At 43.2% G+C, this 19,471-nt stretch overlaps 1 protein-coding gene across 1 annotated transcript; it reads left to right on the top strand.

The window, feature by feature from the left end:
- Window positions 1-705: 705 nt before the first annotated feature.
- LOC103127972 (olfactory receptor 10D1B-like) lies at window positions 706-8,045 on the top strand. The gene is made up of 2 exons (XM_060179628.1): window positions 706-1,139; window positions 5,768-8,045. The coding sequence occupies exon 2, from the start codon at window positions 6,146-6,148 to the stop codon at window positions 7,085-7,087; it is 942 nt and encodes a 313-aa protein (XP_060035611.1). The 5' UTR covers window positions 706-1,139; window positions 5,768-6,145; the 3' UTR covers window positions 7,088-8,045.
- Window positions 8,046-19,471: the final 11,426 nt, after the last annotated feature.

The following is a 19,471-nucleotide window of genomic DNA, read 5'->3' as shown; positions in this document are numbered from 1 at the left end:
GAGTACCTAGATGGTGTCAGGGACCCAGGGTAAGGTGGTGGAGAGGAGAAGCTGGATTATGTAACAACAGTTTTGTAAGTTATTATTTTCCTCGAATAAAGTGTTTTTAAAAGAAGGAAGAGTTGGGACTTGGGCGGTAGCACATGGGTTAAGTGCTGGTGGCACAAAGCACAAGGACCGGCATAAGGATCCCAGTTAGAGCCCTGGTTCCCCACCTGCAGGGGGGTCGCTACACAAGTGGTGAAGCAGGTCTACAGGTGTCTGTCTTTCTCTCCCCTTCTCTGTCTTCCCCTCTTCTCTCCATTTCTCTCTGTCCTATCCAAAGGCAACGACATTAATAACAACAACAATAATAACTACAACAATAAAAAACAATGGCAACAAAGGGGAATAAATAAATATAGAAAAATTTAAAAAGAAAGAGTTGCATGAATGTGTTCCAGGGAATAAATAAATATAGAAAAATTTAAAAAGAAAGAGTTGCATGTATGTGTTCCAGGTTTAATCCTGAACACTGCATATGCTAGACACCCAACAGAGCATACGTGTTACAATGTACAAGGACCTGGGTTCAAGGCCCTAGTCCCTACTTGCAGGGGGAAGCTTCCCAAATAGCGAAGCAAGTGTCTTTCTTTTCTCTCTAATATGTATTCTATAAATAGATAAATAAAAAGAGCCTAACAAATTAAGAACAAATATTCAGAATAGTCAAGCAAAGCAGGTAAGCACTTCTCCGCAAGACAAAAACGAAAAGAAATGGTAGGTAGGTAAATGTTATTCAATGAGTAGTGAGCAGCCTACTTTCTTCCATCGGGGCTCACCATGCAGATAAAGAACCTGGTCCTGGCAACAAGAGGAAAGCACCTGCCACTGGATGCAGACTACCGAGGAGACTGAGCGCTGCTATTTATAAGCAGGAAGGTTTGCCGAGTGATTAGCTGAGAAAGCAGCTGTTGCTGGCATATGCCAGTATTTGTTTGACTTCATGAAATAGAGAACAGGGAGCTCAATGAAGCAGTTTTCTCTGAATCAAATAAGGATGATACAAATAGGTGAATTTCCCAACAAGTATGCTATACCCAGGCAGCTCTGCTGAAAGGAAGCTACTGAGATGACTGGACTTTCCCCTATAAAACAGAGTGAGTTCAACAGCTTCTTTCTTATCTTGCCCTAGCTTAAGGTCATATGTTCCCCAGCGAATACAAAATTAAAAGAGTTGTGGCTATAAGGGTATATGGAAGAATCCCCCAAGTTTGTAAAACAAATCTATCAGTAATGCTTCAGGGCAGCTGCTTTCTGTGTGAAGCCACTTTGGGAAGCAGTGATGGAGCGGGGACTTGGGCTTTCCAGGGCTTCTGTATAGTCTAACTTGGACTCTCGGTTGCTTTGAGTTCAGTGTTTTTATTTGTAAACTGCATGCAATAACATCCTTACATAGTTCTTGAGTGAATTAGGTCAACCACAAAGGTGTTATTAGTTGCAGATGAATATTTGAAAATTAAAATTAATAATTTGCCTGTTACTTTGTCAACCACCAAGAAAAGCTTCACAGTTCCTTCCTCCCTTTTCTTTTTTCTTTTTCTTTTCTTTTTCAGATAGAAAGGGACAGACACAGAAAGGGGAAGGCACCACATCACCAAAGCATCCCGCAGCCTGTGGGGACCAGTTTCAAACCTGGGTCATGTGCACAGCAAAAGAGACCACTTCCCAGACGCACTATCTTGCCTGTTCTCTCCCTCCGTCCCTTTCTTAGATAAGACAGCGGGGGGAGGAGGGATACAACGGCACTGGAAGCTTCCTTCCATAGGGTAGAGACTGGGCTTCAACTTGGGTTGCACACATAGTGAAGCAGTGCACTATGGAATGAGCTGTTCTGCCAGACCAAATCTAATTTTCTTTACCACATAACCAGAGGAGCTATGTTTTGTATTTGAGACATCATTTATTAGCTTAGTGCTGTCGCTTAAACCACAACTCCACCATTCAACTGTATTATATCAGTTAAGTTCCTTAAACTCTCTGAGACAGATGTAGAAGTAGGGGAAGTGCTACTACCTGCTTAGTAGATTTCTAGTGAAACTGTAATAGGCAACATAGGACACTGAGAGTTAGCTGCTATTAAAGTCGCCTTGTCCACTCCTCACATGAACTCTGTCTGCTCAGCATCTGGATGTGACAAGAAGCATCCCTTAATGCCAGATTTCACTTCATTTACAGCTTATTTCACAACTGTCTCAGTTTTGCAAATAGCTATTTCTGTAACCACTAGAGTCATATTTATGATTTTGCTATATGGGTTCAAGTTCCAGTGTGTGTGCATGTTAGAGCAGTGTCACTGAGAGCTTTACAGTTCAAGAAAATCAAGAAATTTCAGAATTAGGAAGATAGCTTAATGGAAAGGGTGCTTGTTTTGCCGTGCACCAGAGCCAGGGTCAAGCCTGGCCCCCACCTGCCACAATAGGGGGAGCTTTGGTGCTGTGGTGTCTCCGCTCTATTGCTCCCTCCCCCACTTCTTTTTCTATCTGAAAAAGTCAACCTGGGTCAGTGAAGGCCCAGCAGTCTACATATACACATGCAAACACACACCATCCATCCTTAATGGCAATCTTTTTTTTTTTTTTAATTTTTTTTTTAATTTTTATTTTTTTTAATATTTATTTTATTTGTTTATTCCCTTTTGCTGCCCTCCTTAATGGCAATCTTGAAGATGCCCTCTTAATGCCATCTGGCATACTTCCCAGGGTAAAAGAGTTACCTACATCATGAGTTCTCTAGTAGCTAAGCCACCCCTGTCTACACTGTAAATAACCCATCTGTCTAGCACACCTGCCATGACCACCTCTGAGCCACCACAACAGTACATACATGTCTCTATCTAGTCCTGCAAGCATGTGGAGATCACACTGTCTGCTCCCCCAGGGCTAGAACCAGATGTTGGGCTGGGTGGTAGTGCACCCAGTTCAGCTGAGTACACACCTTGCCATGCTCAAGGACCTGGGTTTGAGTCCTGGTGACCCACCGGCTGGGGGGAAGCTTCATGAATAGTGAAGCAGACCTACACGTGTCTTTCTCTTCCCCACCCTCTCAGATTCTCTGTCCTATTTATTGATAATAAAATGGGGGTGGGGAGGAAAAAATGGCTGCCAGAAGCAGCAGGTTCATCATGCAGGCATCAAACCCAGCAACAACCCTGGTGGCAATAAAAATACATACGTGGATAAACAAATAATAGATCTCTAGATTCATCAGCAAGTAAAGCTTAAATCACTGTCTAACCCTCCAATTAAAATATTTTTTCAGCTTCTTTGTCTAAGAATACAACCTGTTTTATTTATTTTTAAAAAATATTTATTCCCTTTTGTTGCCCTTGTTATTTTATTGTTTGTTATCATTGTTGTTGTTATTGATGTTATCGTTGTTGGATAGGACAGAGAGAAATCAAGAGGGGGGAAGACAAAGGGGGAGAGAAAGATAGTATCTGTGTATCTGGCATACTTCCCAGGGTAAAAGAGTTACCTACATCATGAGTTCTCTAGTAGCTAAGCCACCCCTTTCTACACTGTAAATAACCCATCTGTCTAGCACACATGCCATGACCACCTCTGAGCTACCACAACACCTGTGAAGTGATCTCCCTGCAGGTGGGGAGCCGGGGGCTCCAACTGGGATCCTTATGCCGGTCTTTGTGCTTTGCCACCTACACTTAACCCACTGGGTTACTACCCGACGCCCCACAACCTATTTTATAGAATTCCTCTTGGATCTTAAATATAACTAAAAATTAGCATAACATGTAGCACCTAAATGCTTACAGTGACTCACTAATAGAATATTAGCTAAACACTGATTCTGGAGACAGCAACCCCTTTATGTCTAATTGTATGCAAATGTTTCTGGAGAACCCTGACCTGAGGGACACATAAAGGTAACAGATGCATAATCAAGACTTACTGATTGGCAATTGCCTTGACTAGTGCTGTTTACTGGAGACAACTATATAATCGCATACAGACAATTCCTAAAGCAATGGGACGCCAAGGATTGAAGGTGCAGATGAAACGGCCACAGGAGGACAGCTTAGCAGATAGTCTAGAGTCGGGGCTCACTCTGCCATGCACACAGTCCCGGAGGAAGACACACACATGTTCCCTGTGTGAGAACAGCCCTTTCCGTGATCTCATTACTGCTGTTGTGCAGCTGGATGGAAAAGGCTGGCAAGCTAATTGCTCCCTCAGAGCTATCACTGAGTCCCAAGCAGAACTTCAGGGGCTCCAAGGACACTTCCAAGAAGCAGTTTAGGGAGAGTGAGTGCATGTACCCAAGACTTGATTGTACAAACCCGCTGAGACTCCACTCTAACAAATAGGAGGCAGAAGCACCCCTGGCTGGAGCACACTGTGCTCTGCTCAGAAACTGTGGCCAGGACTTGCGGCACTCTGGGAAACGGGCAGCCTCTCAGGTGCAGTGCGAGCGTCCTGACTTGTGCCAGGTCTTACAGTCAGCCTCTGCCCATCATACAACAGTCACACTCAGGGAACTTCCTAGCTATTGGGCCTTCCTTCCTGAAATAGATTTAGATCAAAGCAGATCATATCATCACATATTGTCATGCTGTCTGATGAAAAGCAAGGTTCACAGACAATAGTGACTGGAATCCCCATGTTGAGCTTGGCTTCAGAACCTGAAAGCCTTCATACTGGAGCTGCTGCTAAGTCCAATGTCAAAGGTGAGTGAAAATTCTGTGATTTATCTCCAACTCAACTAAATATTACAAGGTGTGCTCCAAAGTCCATATGGGAAATAATCCAGGAGAATTAAGACAAGAAAAGTTTACTCTCCTCATAATAAAACTGAACTTGTGAGTGTGATAGGCTGCCTTAGAAAGCCAGGCGCAAACAGACGTTCCTCGCAGTCAAGATCACCAACAGTGGGATGAACAGGGGCAGGTCTCGCCATGCCACGCCAGCTCCTACAACTTTGGGCAGCTTGTTTAAGCTTCAGTTTCCAGATATGTAGATGGAAATAGTTATAACAGTTTCTTCTTCCAGGTTTACTTAAAAAATAAATCCTCTTGAAGATGTTCAAGCCCAGTCCCTGGCCTGCTATAAGTATTCACTAAAGGGTGTGTATGTGTGTAAGCATGTGCATATGCACTGCTATGTCGCTGCTGTTGTAGTTACTGAGTGAGGAATGAGAGGAAGAGATCTCTGCATCTTCCAGGCACAAGGCCTTGTCCTGACTTCTAAAGCTGACTCTATTAGAGCTGCTGTTTGCCTTTATTCTGTACGGCTCATTACAGTTATTGCCTCACCACAGTAATTTGGTGCTTTCCTTTGCTTTGCTTAATATTCCAGGGTTACCTGAAATCCATGTAAAGAAATATTAAAAGGACCAGAGGAAAAAAATGAGCATCTTCTGATAGCATGTCTGAGGATGTCAGACCTGCCAAGTGTGGAATGATAAGAATCTGAGGACATGCCCTATCCCTGTTCAACAAGGTTCTCTTCTAAAACTTTTATTTGCAAATAATTATAGACTAGCAACACTCAAGGAGAGCATTTAAAGAAGTCAGTGTAAGACTCATAAAACAGAGAAATTGTTTTCCTAGGATTGATGGTTATGCCAGGTATATATAAACTTTACTATAACAGGGCATTTTTCATGTTCATCTTGTTACTGGTATAATAATTATTCATTTCACTTTGTAGAGGATAAATCTGTCTTTGAAAGAAGCTAATAAGAGATTTCAATGCAATTTTTTCCCCAGATCATTTTCAGAGAGTAATGCATGAGTAGTGGGAGTTTGCTACTCACAGGTTGTCATGCAAATTCAAAATGTAAGTACAAGCAGAGAGAATCAATCCATGAATCAAACATCTGCACAAGGGACCCTAACAAAGAGGAAGGCTTTGGATAAGCCTCTCAGTTTCTGCTCTGGGTACAGGAAGCCCCATCTGCCCCCCAGAACCCCTAGGTGGAGCCCAGTAGACTGTAGCTTTGAATGGGTACTCCTTACCACCTGGTGTTTGCAGGCAGACCTGTAGATAGACCTAGAACAAGGGTGGTTGTGACTTGCTAAAACACGGTCAAAATCCTCAGCAGAAAGCAGCCTGCTAACTGGTGCTCAGACTGAGTTCCCTTCCTCATGGTGATGAGGAACCGCTCGGTGGTGACTGAGTTCATCCTGCTGGGCATCCCCCACACCGAGGACCTGCAGGCCCTGCTCTTCACCCTCTTCTTGTCCTTCTACATCTTCACGCTCATGGGGAACTTGCTCATCCTGCTGGCCATCGTGACCTCTGCCAGGCTCCACACGCCCATGTACTTCTTCCTGTGTAAGCTGTCAGTCTTTGACATCTTCTTCCCCTCGGTGAGCTCCCCCAAGATGCTCCTCTACCTGTCGGGCCACAGCCGCGCCATCTCCTACGCAGGATGCGTGTGCCAGCTCTTCTTCTACCACTTCCTGGGCTGCACCGAGTGCTTCCTGTACACCGTCATGGCCTACGACCGCTTCGTGGCCATCTGCTACCCGCTGCGCTACTCCAGCATCATGAGCGCCCGCGCCTGCGCCCTCCTGGCCGCCGGCACTTCCCTATTCGGCTGTGTCCAGGCCATCTTCCTGACCGCCCTCACCTTCCAGCTGCCCTACTGCGGCCCCAACGAGGTGGACTACTACTTCTGCGACATCCCCGTCATGCTGAAGCTGGCCTGTGCAGACACGTCGGCCCTGGAGATGGTGGGCTTCATCGCCGTGGGCCTCATGCCCTTCAGCTGCTTCCTGCTCATCCTCACCTCCTACAGCCGCATCGTCTACTCCATCCTGCAGATCCGTTCAGCCGAGGGCCGACGCCGGGCCTTCTCCACCTGCAGTGCCCACCTCACTGCCATCCTGCTCTTCTATATGCCCGTGGTCCTCATCTACCTGCAACCCACACCCAACCCCTGGCTTAATGCAACTGTCCAGGTCCTGAACAACCTGGTGACACCCATGCTGAACCCCCTCATCTACAGTCTCAGGAACAAGGAGGTGAAGTCCTCCCTGAGGAGGGTTCTCTACCCACGGGGCTTCCTCCCTGGGCAGCTCTAGGGGAGAGAGAGGCAATGAGCAGCTTTGCAAGCATTCCACATGGCCCTCAGACCTCTTTAATGGAAGCATGCAGATAGTGCACTGATGGTCTCCATTTTGTATGTGAGGGCTAAGATTTGAAGAGTGAATATGAGTTGCTGAAGATCCTGCCTGAGGTTTACTGCTCTGCCAGAGCTTATAGATGTGGTTTCCAGATGGCTGTACCCAAGGTTGATGTCCAGGAGGGAGCAGACGGCAGGGCACTGCATACCCTCTGCTGGGATTGACACCTGGAAGCCAGCCCTGGCTGGCAGAGTCCAGGGGCTGAGTGTGTGCTGTGGTTCTGGATTTATCTTTGTGTTACTGCTCATGAAGGGTGGCTGGGCAGTGCTACATCCCAACTGCCACTGATTGGTGCCTTTGGCTTCTTTGTTTAGTGAACAAGCACTCCGTATTTCTGTGTCTTTCTAAGTTATTATTTTGGCTAAAAATATACTAAGAATGAAATATACTAAGAATGAAAAATATGCTACTTCAGTACAATGAGCTATTTTTCTCATAAGGAAACCACTGAACGGCCTGCCAAGCTGGGGGACTATAACTGAGAAAAGTGCTCCAGCCACATAGAGGGAAGCCTTCTAAGAGGGGAGCCAGTGGATTTGTTTTCCTTCTGTCTGTACTTCTCAGAATCAGAGAGCTGTCTAGGAACTCCCTACCTCCCAGGGACATCCTGTCCCTTCCTCCAGCCAATGAGGTGAATCAGCTTGGAGTCAAACACTTGCCTAGTCCCTCCCCTTAAGCACCTTAGCTCTTTCTCCCTGGTTTCTCAGTAAGCAAGAGTCCAAAGGAGAAGGTTCAAAAGCACCTCAATTTATTTTGGATACCCTGTGATGTCAAACTCTGTTCACCTTCAAGCCTATCAGAGTTCTTGGAGATTTCTTCACTAGTTGGCTAATCAGAAGACTTTGTAAGAATAAAAGTTCTATTTTGACTCCCACTCACTCATTTAAATGTTATCTCATGAATAACTCTGTGCTAGGGGTGGGGACTGCAAAGATGAAGAGGGTATAATCCTCTTACTCTTACCAGAGTAAGTCAAATACAAGTCAAATATATACACAACCAACGAGAATGCCTCACAGTAAGTACTAACAGCAATGTATGAAATGAAACCAAAAATGTGGACCTGGGAAGGACCTCACAGATAAAGAATGGCTAAGAATTAGTATACAAAGAGAAGCTAGGTATTTCTCTTTGGGGGATGGAATGGGGTGCTGAGAAGATGTGAGATAATTCCTTAGGTGGTTGTCTCCTTGCAGAAAAATAAAATTCACTAGGCTTGTTTTCAGAGGTGTTCCCCAAAGCAGCTTCTGCTCTGGCTTGAAGAACACTTTGCAGGGACTAGGCGGTGGCACACCAGGTTAAGAGCACATAGTATGAAGAGTAAGGACCCATGCAGGGACCCCCATTTGAGCCCCCCGCTCCACCTGCAGGGGGGTTGCTTCACAAGTGGTGAAGCAAGTTTCTTTCTCCTTCTTTGTCTATCCAAAAAATGAAAAGAAAAAAAAGGCCACCAGAGCATTTGGATCCGTAGTGGAAGCATCAAGCCCCAGCAATAACCCTGAAGGCAAAAATAAATAAAATTAAATAAATTAAATTAAAAAATAAAAATGCTTTGCATAAAATGGCTGGACTGCAACCTCCTTAAGTACATTCGGGGGCTCACAGGTGTCAGAGATAAAGCAGCTCCTGTGTCTCCAGGAGAAAGATACTCTTTCCGCCTAAGCAAAGGCCCAGAATTCCAGGCCCAGTCAGAGCCGCAGAGGCCCAAACTAGGCTTGGTGGTTGCATCAGACTGTTTTCTCTAAAGAGACAAATTAAAAATTTAATCAAAAAGTTAATGGAATAATCCTTAAGACAGGCAGACCTCCTAATGTAGTATTTAATCCAGAGGGGGAAACACAGACAGAATGACAGAATCTAGGTCCAGGATGAGGAAGGCCAAAGAACAAGACCATCTCAGTAGGCTGTCAGAGGTTGTCATCAGTAAGCACGTGGCAGCACCAGTGTGTTTTGAGACAAGTAGCATCCAGAGTCTCAGCCCAGGAGTCTCTTGTCTGTGAAGGACACTGATATCTAGTTCCTGAATTCTCCTGGATGTTGTGCTTACTATTCCCTTATTTACCTCGGGATTTCTGCTCCCATGCTTTGTGTTCCTTAACATAATCTCTAACCAACACTTGTGTGTTTTTCATACTTATCAACATGTACAGATATGACACAAATATGCCATCTCTAGCCTCCCTTCAAGGTTGTTTTGCTAAAAAGAAGTGAAAAACAATGTATTTAGTCTGAATCTGCCCCAAAGTAGGCACTGAGGCAAAATTCTGGGTTCAACAGATTGATCTGGAAGCTGGTCCCAGGAAATCAGTGGGCAGAGAGGCAGGGAGAGAACAGTCATGGGTGAGTGAGTGGCAGTGAGCTGCTTGCTGCTGTGGGGCCTTGGGAAAGTGATGTGTCACCACCACCATGCTGCTCCCACCCTGACCCCAGGTGTGAAGGAAGCCAGCAAGCTACTATAGCAAGTCCTACTTCACAGTTCATGAAGTTCTTAGCAATACTGAGCCCCACACCCCTCTGCCTATTCTCTACTTGGATACTGAAAAGTCTCCGTTGCCTAGAGACTCCTCCCAGGCAGATGTACGACAGTCTAGACACAGAGCGACTGTCAGAAGGTTATCTCTGGAGTGGGCTGAGCAGATGTGGACAGAACCCTAAGCAGTTCTGAGGCCATGGTGGCCAGGGAAGTGGCTCATAGTGGCCAGGGAAGTGGAAGAGCACATACTTCATTAGGCCTGACCCCTCCACTGTTTGCATTGCCAGACCACAGCTGGGGTTCCCATCTCCCTCTCAGAGTGAACAAATCTGCAGCAAAAGAAATGCTATGCTCACAGCTCGTTCACTTCTTATAATACTACTTTCTCAAATGAGAGTCACACAGTCCTACTTTGCTTTTTCAGGACCCTCTCTAACTGTTGCCTACTGGCTGAATGCAAACAGTGTAATGACTTAGTAGAATTAGAACAGAACAGTGCAGAATAGGCAAGAAGATCCAGTTTGTCTCTTTAACATCCACCTGTGCACCAGCAACCACGGCCACTCACATGCTATACTGCCAATCTCATTTCCTGCAGGCACTGCTCTGCTTATCAGTCTATTCACTGGCTTGTTCTCTCAGCTAAACCACACTTAATTAATGATTGTGTAAAAACACTGGCGTTAAAAAGATCTGTAAGACCTGTCCTAAAGCTTAGAGCTAAGCTTGGGAGGTAGATAAACAGAGGATCGAAATTAAATGGAGTAGATATCTACATAAGTAAACTGTGACTACTAAAATAAAATTGGAACTGATCCCTGCAGACACTGAAGGTGTCCAAAGTCCTTAAAATCAAAACCCATGCTGGACAGTCATCTCCTTTGTGAAATCTCCGTATGATTTTTAAAAAATATGACCTAAGGCATCAATACATCATGTGAAAATGACAGAAGCAAAGGAACTCTTAAGAGTAAGTTATCTAGGTGCAGAGGTGAAAAAAAGGAGGCTGTCTGTCTGTAAATATATTAGGTGCCAGTTTTAGAAGAGCAGTCATACCCAGAAATTTCTCTTCTGGAAATTTACCCAAGAGAAACAAATACATCACTCCAAAGAGATCTGTATATACCTGTGTTCACAGCAGCATAATCTGAAGACAACCCAGATGCCCAACTGAAGAATGGCTAAGGAAGTTGTGGTTTATTTCTTCTTCTTCTAGTGTTTGCCCTTCTTCTGTAGCCAGTTAACAGCGTCAGGTTGAGCCTGATGTAAAGTTTCGAGACCTCCTTTGAATCTGGAGAGGTGGCAGTCGTTGACTATGTGGGTCATAGTCTGTCTGTAGCCGCAGGGGCAGTTCGGGTCGTCTCTGGCTCCCCAGCGATGGAACATAGCGGCGCACCGGCCATGGCCTGTTCAATAGCGATTGAGGAGGGCCCAATCATAACGTGCTAGGTCAAAGCCGGGTTGACGCTTGCAGGGGTCTGTGATGAGGTGTTTGTTCTTTACCTCAGCTGACTGCCAACTCTGTTTCCAAGAGACTGGAACAGAGAAGTTCAGTGTAGGCATAGGGGACCAGATTGGGTGATGAGACGTCAAGCGTTGGACAGGGTGGGCGAAGATATCCGCATATATTGGCAGGTCCGGTCGAGCGTAGACGTGGGAAATGAACTTAGATGATGCCGCATCCCCTGAATCAGCTGTCCAAAATGATGAGGGTACCTCCTTTGCCCATCTTGGATAAACTTGAAGGAATCACATTAAGTAAGATATGACAAAAATAGAAGGAGAAATTGCAGATGATCTCGCTTACAGGTGGGACTTAGAAAACTAGGACAGAAAGGGAGAGCACAAAGTGGAATTGGGCTGGATGTGGTGTGTTGCAGCAAAGCAGAAGGCTTTGGGGTCCTGGTGGTGATGGTGGAAATGACCTAAGTTGGGGTGAGAGTGTCCTGCAGACAACTCTCAGAGAGATGAGAGATTGTGCTATGCGTCAACAACTCTACAGTAAACCATAACACCCCAATAGAATGGTTTTAAAAAGAACTGTCATAGCCCATGCTGAGACATTTCACAGAAGAGATAGATGTAGATTGAACTGATCTTAACTTTCATGCATTTTTCACTTCTAAAAAAATCACTTATCTAATTTAAAGTATGATGTTTTAATTGAAACTGAAGATATTTAAATTTATATATTTAACTTAAAATTTGACTTAGCTGGTTCAATAAAGCACCTAACATTGCTTATTGAGTACAACAGAGGTTTGACAAATGTTACCTTCTCTTTTTTCTTTTAAAAAGTTGTTTTTAATTTGTGTGTGTGTGTGTGTGTGTGTGTGTGTGTGAGAGAGAGAGAGAGAGAGAGAGAGAAGGGGGAGACAGCACAGCCCATGTATGTGAAGATGCCAGTGGTTAAACCTGGGACTTAGGGCTTGTAACCCATGCTTTGCCACAGAACTATTCCCTGCAGCCCCTCCTCTGCTTCTTTTTCATTATGTTGTACCACTCACTTCATTTTCTTTAAGAGATCATGCTCTACTTCTTCAGAATGAGGCCTACAATAGAGAAGACTGTGGAATAGAGCCACCATCTACCTGCAACTTGTGTCAGAGCCTTGCAGTGCTAGAGAGAAAGACGGCTTTGTTCTTACAGACTTCGGAGACACTGGGTTATCTCAGTACCAACATCTTTTCAACATTTATTTATATTTAGGATATTTACTTAGGATAAATACAGAGAGAATCTGAGAGGGAAGATATGGAGAGACAGAGAGTGAGGGAAATCGAGAGACAGCACTGTAGCACTGCTTCACTACCTGTGAAGCTTCCCTGCTATAGGTAGGGATCAGGGACAAGACCCTGGGTTCTTGTGCACTATACTTCCCTTAAGTGAAAAGAACACAAAAACAAGATAAGATTTTTCTCTATAAATAATTCTTCAAGAACATCAGTGGCAGAGAATAGTGTTTAGAACAGCATTTCACAGTGTTCTGAGCTTTGTAAGCAGGCAAAGCTGAGTTACACTTTCTACTCCACCGTGTCCCCCCGAGGTGATAGGAAGCCCTCTGAGTACAGTCTTGTGAGATGAGCTTTGAGAGGGATACATGCACCTCTCTCACTGTCATAGTGCAGCTAGAGGAGAGTATCCAGGGGAGCCTTAGTGTAGTCTTTAACCTACAGAAAGGACCTGGCAGAGGCTAGCCAGTACTGTGTACAAACACAGGTAGTTTATTATGCAATTCATACGTGTGTGTGTGTGTGTGTGTGTGTGTGTGTGTGTGTGTGTGTGTGTGTGTGCGCGCACACACATGGATGATTGAGGCAAATTTGAATGAGATTCTGTTAAAGTTGTTATCAGTGCATTTCCATTTGAAGTCACTGAAATACTATTTGAATATGTAATTCCATAATAGAAATAATATTCCATAATAGTGATAGAAATGGGAATACTGAAATTCGTTTTTTTCCTAAATCTATATTTACTTGAACTTTAACCATAACCAACAAATTATAGGTTAAAGAAGAGGCAAGAAGCCCATCTCCAGGTCGCCCCAAAGTAAACGAGTCACAAAGCCCTCAGGAACTGGGATGTGTGCTGTGGTGGCAGCCGCACTGCCCTCAGAGATGGAGAGTTCAGCCAGGCCAGTTCCAGAGAGTAAAGGTGAAAGCCTTTAGATTGAACAGGACTTATTAAGAAGCAAGATGATAGACTTTAAATTGCAACCAGAGATGAAAAAGGATAGATGTAACACAGCATGAGGAAATACTTGAGATACCAAGGAAGTGTACTGGGGATGGCTGAGATTATACAGCGTTTACCCTGTGCTAGGTACTAGTCTTATTTCATCTTCACAGGAATTCTCTGAGCTAGATTCATGCTGCTGTTATTTTTATTTTGGTTTAGAAAGAAGAAATGAGGAGAGTTCTGACAGCTAGATGCAAAACAACCTTGTCAGGCTAAAGACGCAAAAGAGAGATGTCCCAGGGTCCAAGCTAGTGGCGGCGAGGCCGTTCAAATATTTATTCATCTGAGTGCCCCAGAGTTGGCGGTAGCACATCTGGTTAAGCCACGTGGCGCCAACCACAATGGCCGGTGTCAGCCTCCTGGTCCACCCGCACGCTCCTCCTGCCTGGAAACTGGAAGCCCCCTAGTCAGAAACGCAAGTGGCTTTACAATACCATACGTGGTTAGGAAAGGGGCAGAAAAAGGTAAAAGGGACTGGGAAAGGTAGGGACTTCCTTAGCAACTGTTGCTAGGGGTTTAACTGATAGGATTAATAATACCCTGCGGGAAATTAGGGAGGAGACCGTTCAGGCAAAACAGTGATTATGTAGATAATAAGGGAGCAGGCCACAGTATCAGGAATGCAAGGTGCTTTGTGAGGCAGGCAGTCTGATGAGGCAAACCTTTGGGGGTCTCGTGTCCCTCCTCACTCACCCTCTCAGTAGAGAGAGACAGACAGGATGGATGAGACCCTCAGGTTAAGCCCTACCAAGCTGAACCACATCCTCACAATTTCCCTGAACAACCTTGCACTGTGCTCCTGCAAATGTTTGGTCCTACTCTGTCCTCCTGCCTGTTATGGGCTGTTCTCTGTCCCACTTAATTTCATGGGGCCTTCACAGGGAGACTGTAGGATGGGCTCTAACCTTCTGTGAGATATGACACCTTCTGTGAGATATGAGACCCCGGGGATGGCTATGCAGAGGGCAGAAGGAGGTGGTCAGCTGTAGGTGCCCAGGAGAGGCTGGGAAAGCTCCCCCTGGAGGAACTCAGATTTGTGAGAAAAATGAATTTAAGTCACCAATTTTGTGATAACAGCCCTAGGAAAATTAGTCTGGCAACCTTAGCTGAGGTCTAACAAGCCATGCCTTATAGTCTTGTATCAGGTGGCAGAAAGTTCCAGATAAGAACTGTGTTAATGAAAACTTTTACCACTTGCATCAAATTTTAAGATTTCTCTAAGGGTATCATTGAGAAGAGAACTTTCTATTTAATTAATCTCAAAGGTACACATTCCTAGGAGACACTCCTCATCTCATTAAGATATATTTTTTTCTCATTTTGGATCCTCATACTTGTGAGTTGTGTAAAGGGGCAAAGTGGATTAACAAGACTGGGAATTGGCTGAGGAAGTGGAAAAAAGCTTGCTGAAGTGTTAATGGTCTTATGTTCTCTCTACAATTACCACCCCAAGAAAAGCTAAATGTGGGTGTGCCTTATACATGAGTGTGCACACATCCATGCTAACGGTCTCCTGACCACATGTACATGTGTGCACTATGCCATCCACACAGGTTTTTCCAACTGAAGGTGATTCTTTGTGACTCACCACATGGGGTGATGGTAAGGGGACTCCTGACCAATGATGCTAAAAATGCTTTTCCCAGCTAGGATGCAATTAGACAGCCTTGACAGGACAATGCAAAAAAATTTTTTTTTTCATTTTTTAAAATTCAGACTTAAACGGCCATTCTGAGTGTGGGCTTTCCTTACTCAAAGGAGAGTCAGTGGAACCTATCAGTCATGTTTTAGTGCTTGGAACCAGTCTTGTAGCAGCATTAAAAACAACACACTCAGTCTAAGCGGCAGGACCACAAGCAATCTGACACTCAGAATTTCAAGTGGTGCCGCAGAAGCCTCCGTCTGTCCAATCTGAGAGTCTCGAGAGTCTCAGGGCTTAACTCAGCAGCACATGCTGTGCCTCTGCACCACCACACACCGGGCGTCCTGGCATCGCTCACACGATCCCCCGTAATTAGCCCCAAATTTCCAAGTACTTTACTTTCAGCTATGAAATATTTAACGAAACACACATATATCAACACAGAGATAACAATCTCTAAGAATAGTAGTGACTGATAATGTGCCAACAGATTTTTAAATAAAATATAAAAATTATTTAGAACCCCTAATGCACACACCCAAAATCATCTCTAATAAGACAAAGCAAAGGATTTTTATGTCCTTATAGATATACAGGGAGAGAAATTATTGGGATGCTAAATAAATAAAATAATGCCCACATTTATGTCTGATGAAATAAGAGGACCCAGAGAGGCCAAAATAACACTCATAAAGCCTCAGAACAGTAAGAATGAAGGCTGAGAGCTCACTGCCTAGTGTTACTTCGCTTAAATGAAAGGTTGGCATCTGGCTTAGAACTGGAATCTTCATCTGGTCATGTGTTTTATAGCAAGATTTCAAAAACTATCTTTGTACTTGTCTTAATCAACTCATTGCAAAGTCCCAGAGAACAGGCACTTTTTTTTTCTTGTACCACTAACCCCTCTTTACTTCCCCCCAAGGGCCTGGGCATAGCTGGAAGTCCATTACTGCTTCTAAGTTTGCTCTGAATATTCTTCTGTAAGTGATACCCTTACGTAGCATGGCCCCCTCAGTGCTCTGCCAATTTTACTATTTATAGAAGCAAGGCTACCACTAGGAAACCAATGGTGAGCAGAACAGAAAGGAAAAGTTTTAACTAGGTTTCACAACAAAAGCTAGTCTAAAAGTATCATAATTGCACCTATCTTTTTTTTTTTTTTTTAGTATTTATTTATTTGAGGTGGGGAGAGAGAACCAAAGTGTCACTGACATATATGATGCCAGGATTGAACTTGGGACATCACACTTGAGAGTCCAACATGTTACCCACTATACCACCTCCTGGTTCACGATTTCTAGCACCACCATAAACCAGAAACGGGAAGTACTCCTGTAAAATAAATAAGCACATCTCCTTTTTTAGTTTTTGTTTTTTTTAAAGAGTTCTGTCTAAGGGGGCCAGATGGTAGCATACTGGCTTAAGTGCACATAGTACAAAACACAAGGACCCACACAAGGATCCCAGTTCCAGCTGTTGGCTCCCCACCTGCAGGGGGTGTCTCTCCACAAGTGGTGAAGCAGGTCTGCAGGTATCTATCTTCTTTCTTTCTTTCTCTCTTCCTCTCTACCTCTCCATCCTCCTCTTTGTCCTATACAACTAAAAAAAAAAAAGGAAAAAGGCTTTCAGGAGTAGTGGATTCATAGTACAGGCACCAAGCTGCAGTGATAACTCTGAAGGCAGAAAAAAAAAGAGAATTATGTCTAATTCTATATCATGATAACTAGAACAGAGTTTTTGAACTAGAAGATGCCATCTACAAGTGAGGAGGCAAGTGGCCTCTGCAATCAAGCTAGCGTGTGGGAATCAATGAGCTCAGAGAGGAGATGTATCCTTCACAAGGGATCTGCAGCTTAAGCAGCATCCTTCTGTCCTGAGGACCTGCTGCATCTACTCCGCAAACATCCTCTGGAGACCCGTCTACCCCATCACATTTCCAGGTGCTATGGAAAATTAAGAAAAAATTCATCAGGTACAGGTGCACATGTGACTATGATGCAAAATACATGTCATCTGTCCTGACAGAAATATAGTTATATATGACATTTATTTCTAGAAAGAGGCTGATTTGACCTGGGATTAACAGGGTGAGCCTGAAAGTAAAGGTAACATAGAACTGACTTTGATAGAAAAATCTGAGAATGGGGTTGGGAATTAGAGGAAAAAGAGGTGAGGTTAAGGTGTAGACATGGCAAGAAAATCAATACAAATGACATTAGTTTGTCCTTAGTTCAAATTAAAATATATAATAGTACTGTATGTATATTTAATATTGACTAGCAGTATAATTATACACAATATTGTATCATGTGCATTACACATGACATACACGACATATAATATTGTAAATGATATTATACAATATAATTTCATATTTTATGGTTTGTAGTCTATTATTATGGAGTTGATTTATATTCATTTGGCTAAAAGCACTGGATTTATTTTCAGGGTCAAAGGAAGAGGAAACAGCAAGCTAAGTATGAATTATTAGGCTTTCTAGCTGTACTCTTCTCTCTCTCTGCATTCGGTTTCTATGGAAACCTTTGTGAGGACCCTGTGAATCAGCAATGGACATAAGCTGGTTTGCTGAAGCCTGTGAAATGTGATGCCAGCTTTAAGGTCAGTGAAAATGTTGCAAGTCAAATGATTTTCAAAATTCTTTAAATGTAATCATGTCTATTATCTTTGCCTATAATTCTGCTCCCAACCGTTACCCTCTCAGGCCCCTGATACACACTTGGGTGTATGTATATGATGGAGTCACTGTAGCAGCTCTAGAGAAGCCATAATTTACGGTAATTTCAAACATAGCAAGATATATATAACAGGAAAGCTATTCCTAATAGGCTACGACTTCCAATGTGCCAAATATTACTTCCTTTATTTTTTCTGTAACATTTTATTCTTATCATAGGGCTCTATTTTCTGCTAAATAGTAAGAAGGAAATATTCTAATTACAGCACAAGCAATGTCAGTCAAGTTTATGTGGTTTCAACCTAGATACCTAGTCAATGCTGAGCTTTGCCCTCTCATCTGCAATCTCCCCAGCTCTGTGTCCACATTATGGGACCTACATACAGCACAGAGTTGGCAGGCAGATGCCCACTTTCCCACTTTGACACACTGTCATTTGACCTTCTCTGATATGCACATGTCTTGTGATGGCATCTATAGTCTATTTCTAGCTCCACATCTACAGAAACTAACCCCTTCCGGCTGTGGTCTCCTCTTTGATACCCGCCCAACACCATTCTCCCTGGGGGCCCTCACCATACCCTGGAGACAACTTTGAGTTGCTGACTTTCCTTTAAAATGTAATTCTGTTTACTTGTCCTTTAAAATTCCACTAGTTAGCAATTAGTAAATTAAAGTAAAAAACGTAAAGTGACACATTTAAAAAAGACATTTTTAGGAGAATATTAAGAAGGTGAATTTAAATGATGTGGAAATAAATCTTGAATTAAAATATCAATCTGACAGATAATGCACAAATACTGTTTTAAAAGAAATCATTATCAGATCAAGCCGATGCTACTGGACCGCACTGTTTCTACAGTGGGTTCAGTTTTTGTATTTAGTTTATTTTCACTCCATTAGTGCAGGAATGTTGTAAGCAGGACTTCAAATCTAACTTTATATTTGAGACAATACAATAATAATAATCTATAAGGTCATTTGAATATTTCCCTTGTGTAGTAATTAAGATTCACATATCAATGGTTTATATGTAGCATTTTACCACAGGTCATATACATAAGAGAATTAAAACATATGTCCACACAAAAGTTGTATATAATTTTATAGCAACATTATTAATAATAACCCAAGCTGGAAATAACCCACGGGTCCACCAATTAGTGAGTGGATAAACAAAGGGTACCGTATCCTTCCAGTGATTGCTATTCATTCAGTCATGAAAGAGAACTCACCTCAATAGATACTACACTGTGAATGACACTTGAAAATATGTCAAGTTAAGGAAATAAAATGCAAAAGGCACACAGTTGTTGTTTATACTGACATAAGCAGTTCAGAAAAGATAAATTCATAAAGACAAAAAAGCTAACTGATGAATTCCTAGAGCTAAGGATGAAAACAACCAAAGAAAATGAAAGAATGGTTTTTAATTCACGGAAATGTTCTACAGTGGGTTCACAGCCTTGGTTTCGAAACTGTTACTTTATTAAAGGGTTTAAACTGTATGTTTTAAGAAGACTGATGATACGGTCTAACTTATACCTCACAAACCCACTAGTAAAAAGTCAACAATCTAGCTGTCTTTCTAATAGTTTCTCTAAATTAGTCCCGGACAAAAGTTGCCTCATCAAGTACAAGGTCTGCTTGGTTATGCCCCGTTCTTAAAAATGGGGGGAAGTAGTTTCTCCAGACTTACTAGTGAGACAACATTACTACTGTTAGTCCTTA

This window comes from Erinaceus europaeus, chromosome 20 (assembly GCF_950295315.1).
Source record: "Erinaceus europaeus chromosome 20, mEriEur2.1, whole genome shotgun sequence".
NCBI lineage: Eukaryota > Metazoa > Chordata > Mammalia > Eulipotyphla > Erinaceidae > Erinaceus > Erinaceus europaeus.
Note: the sequence above shows the minus strand (reverse complement) of the source record. Positions and strands in the feature narration are given on the sequence as shown.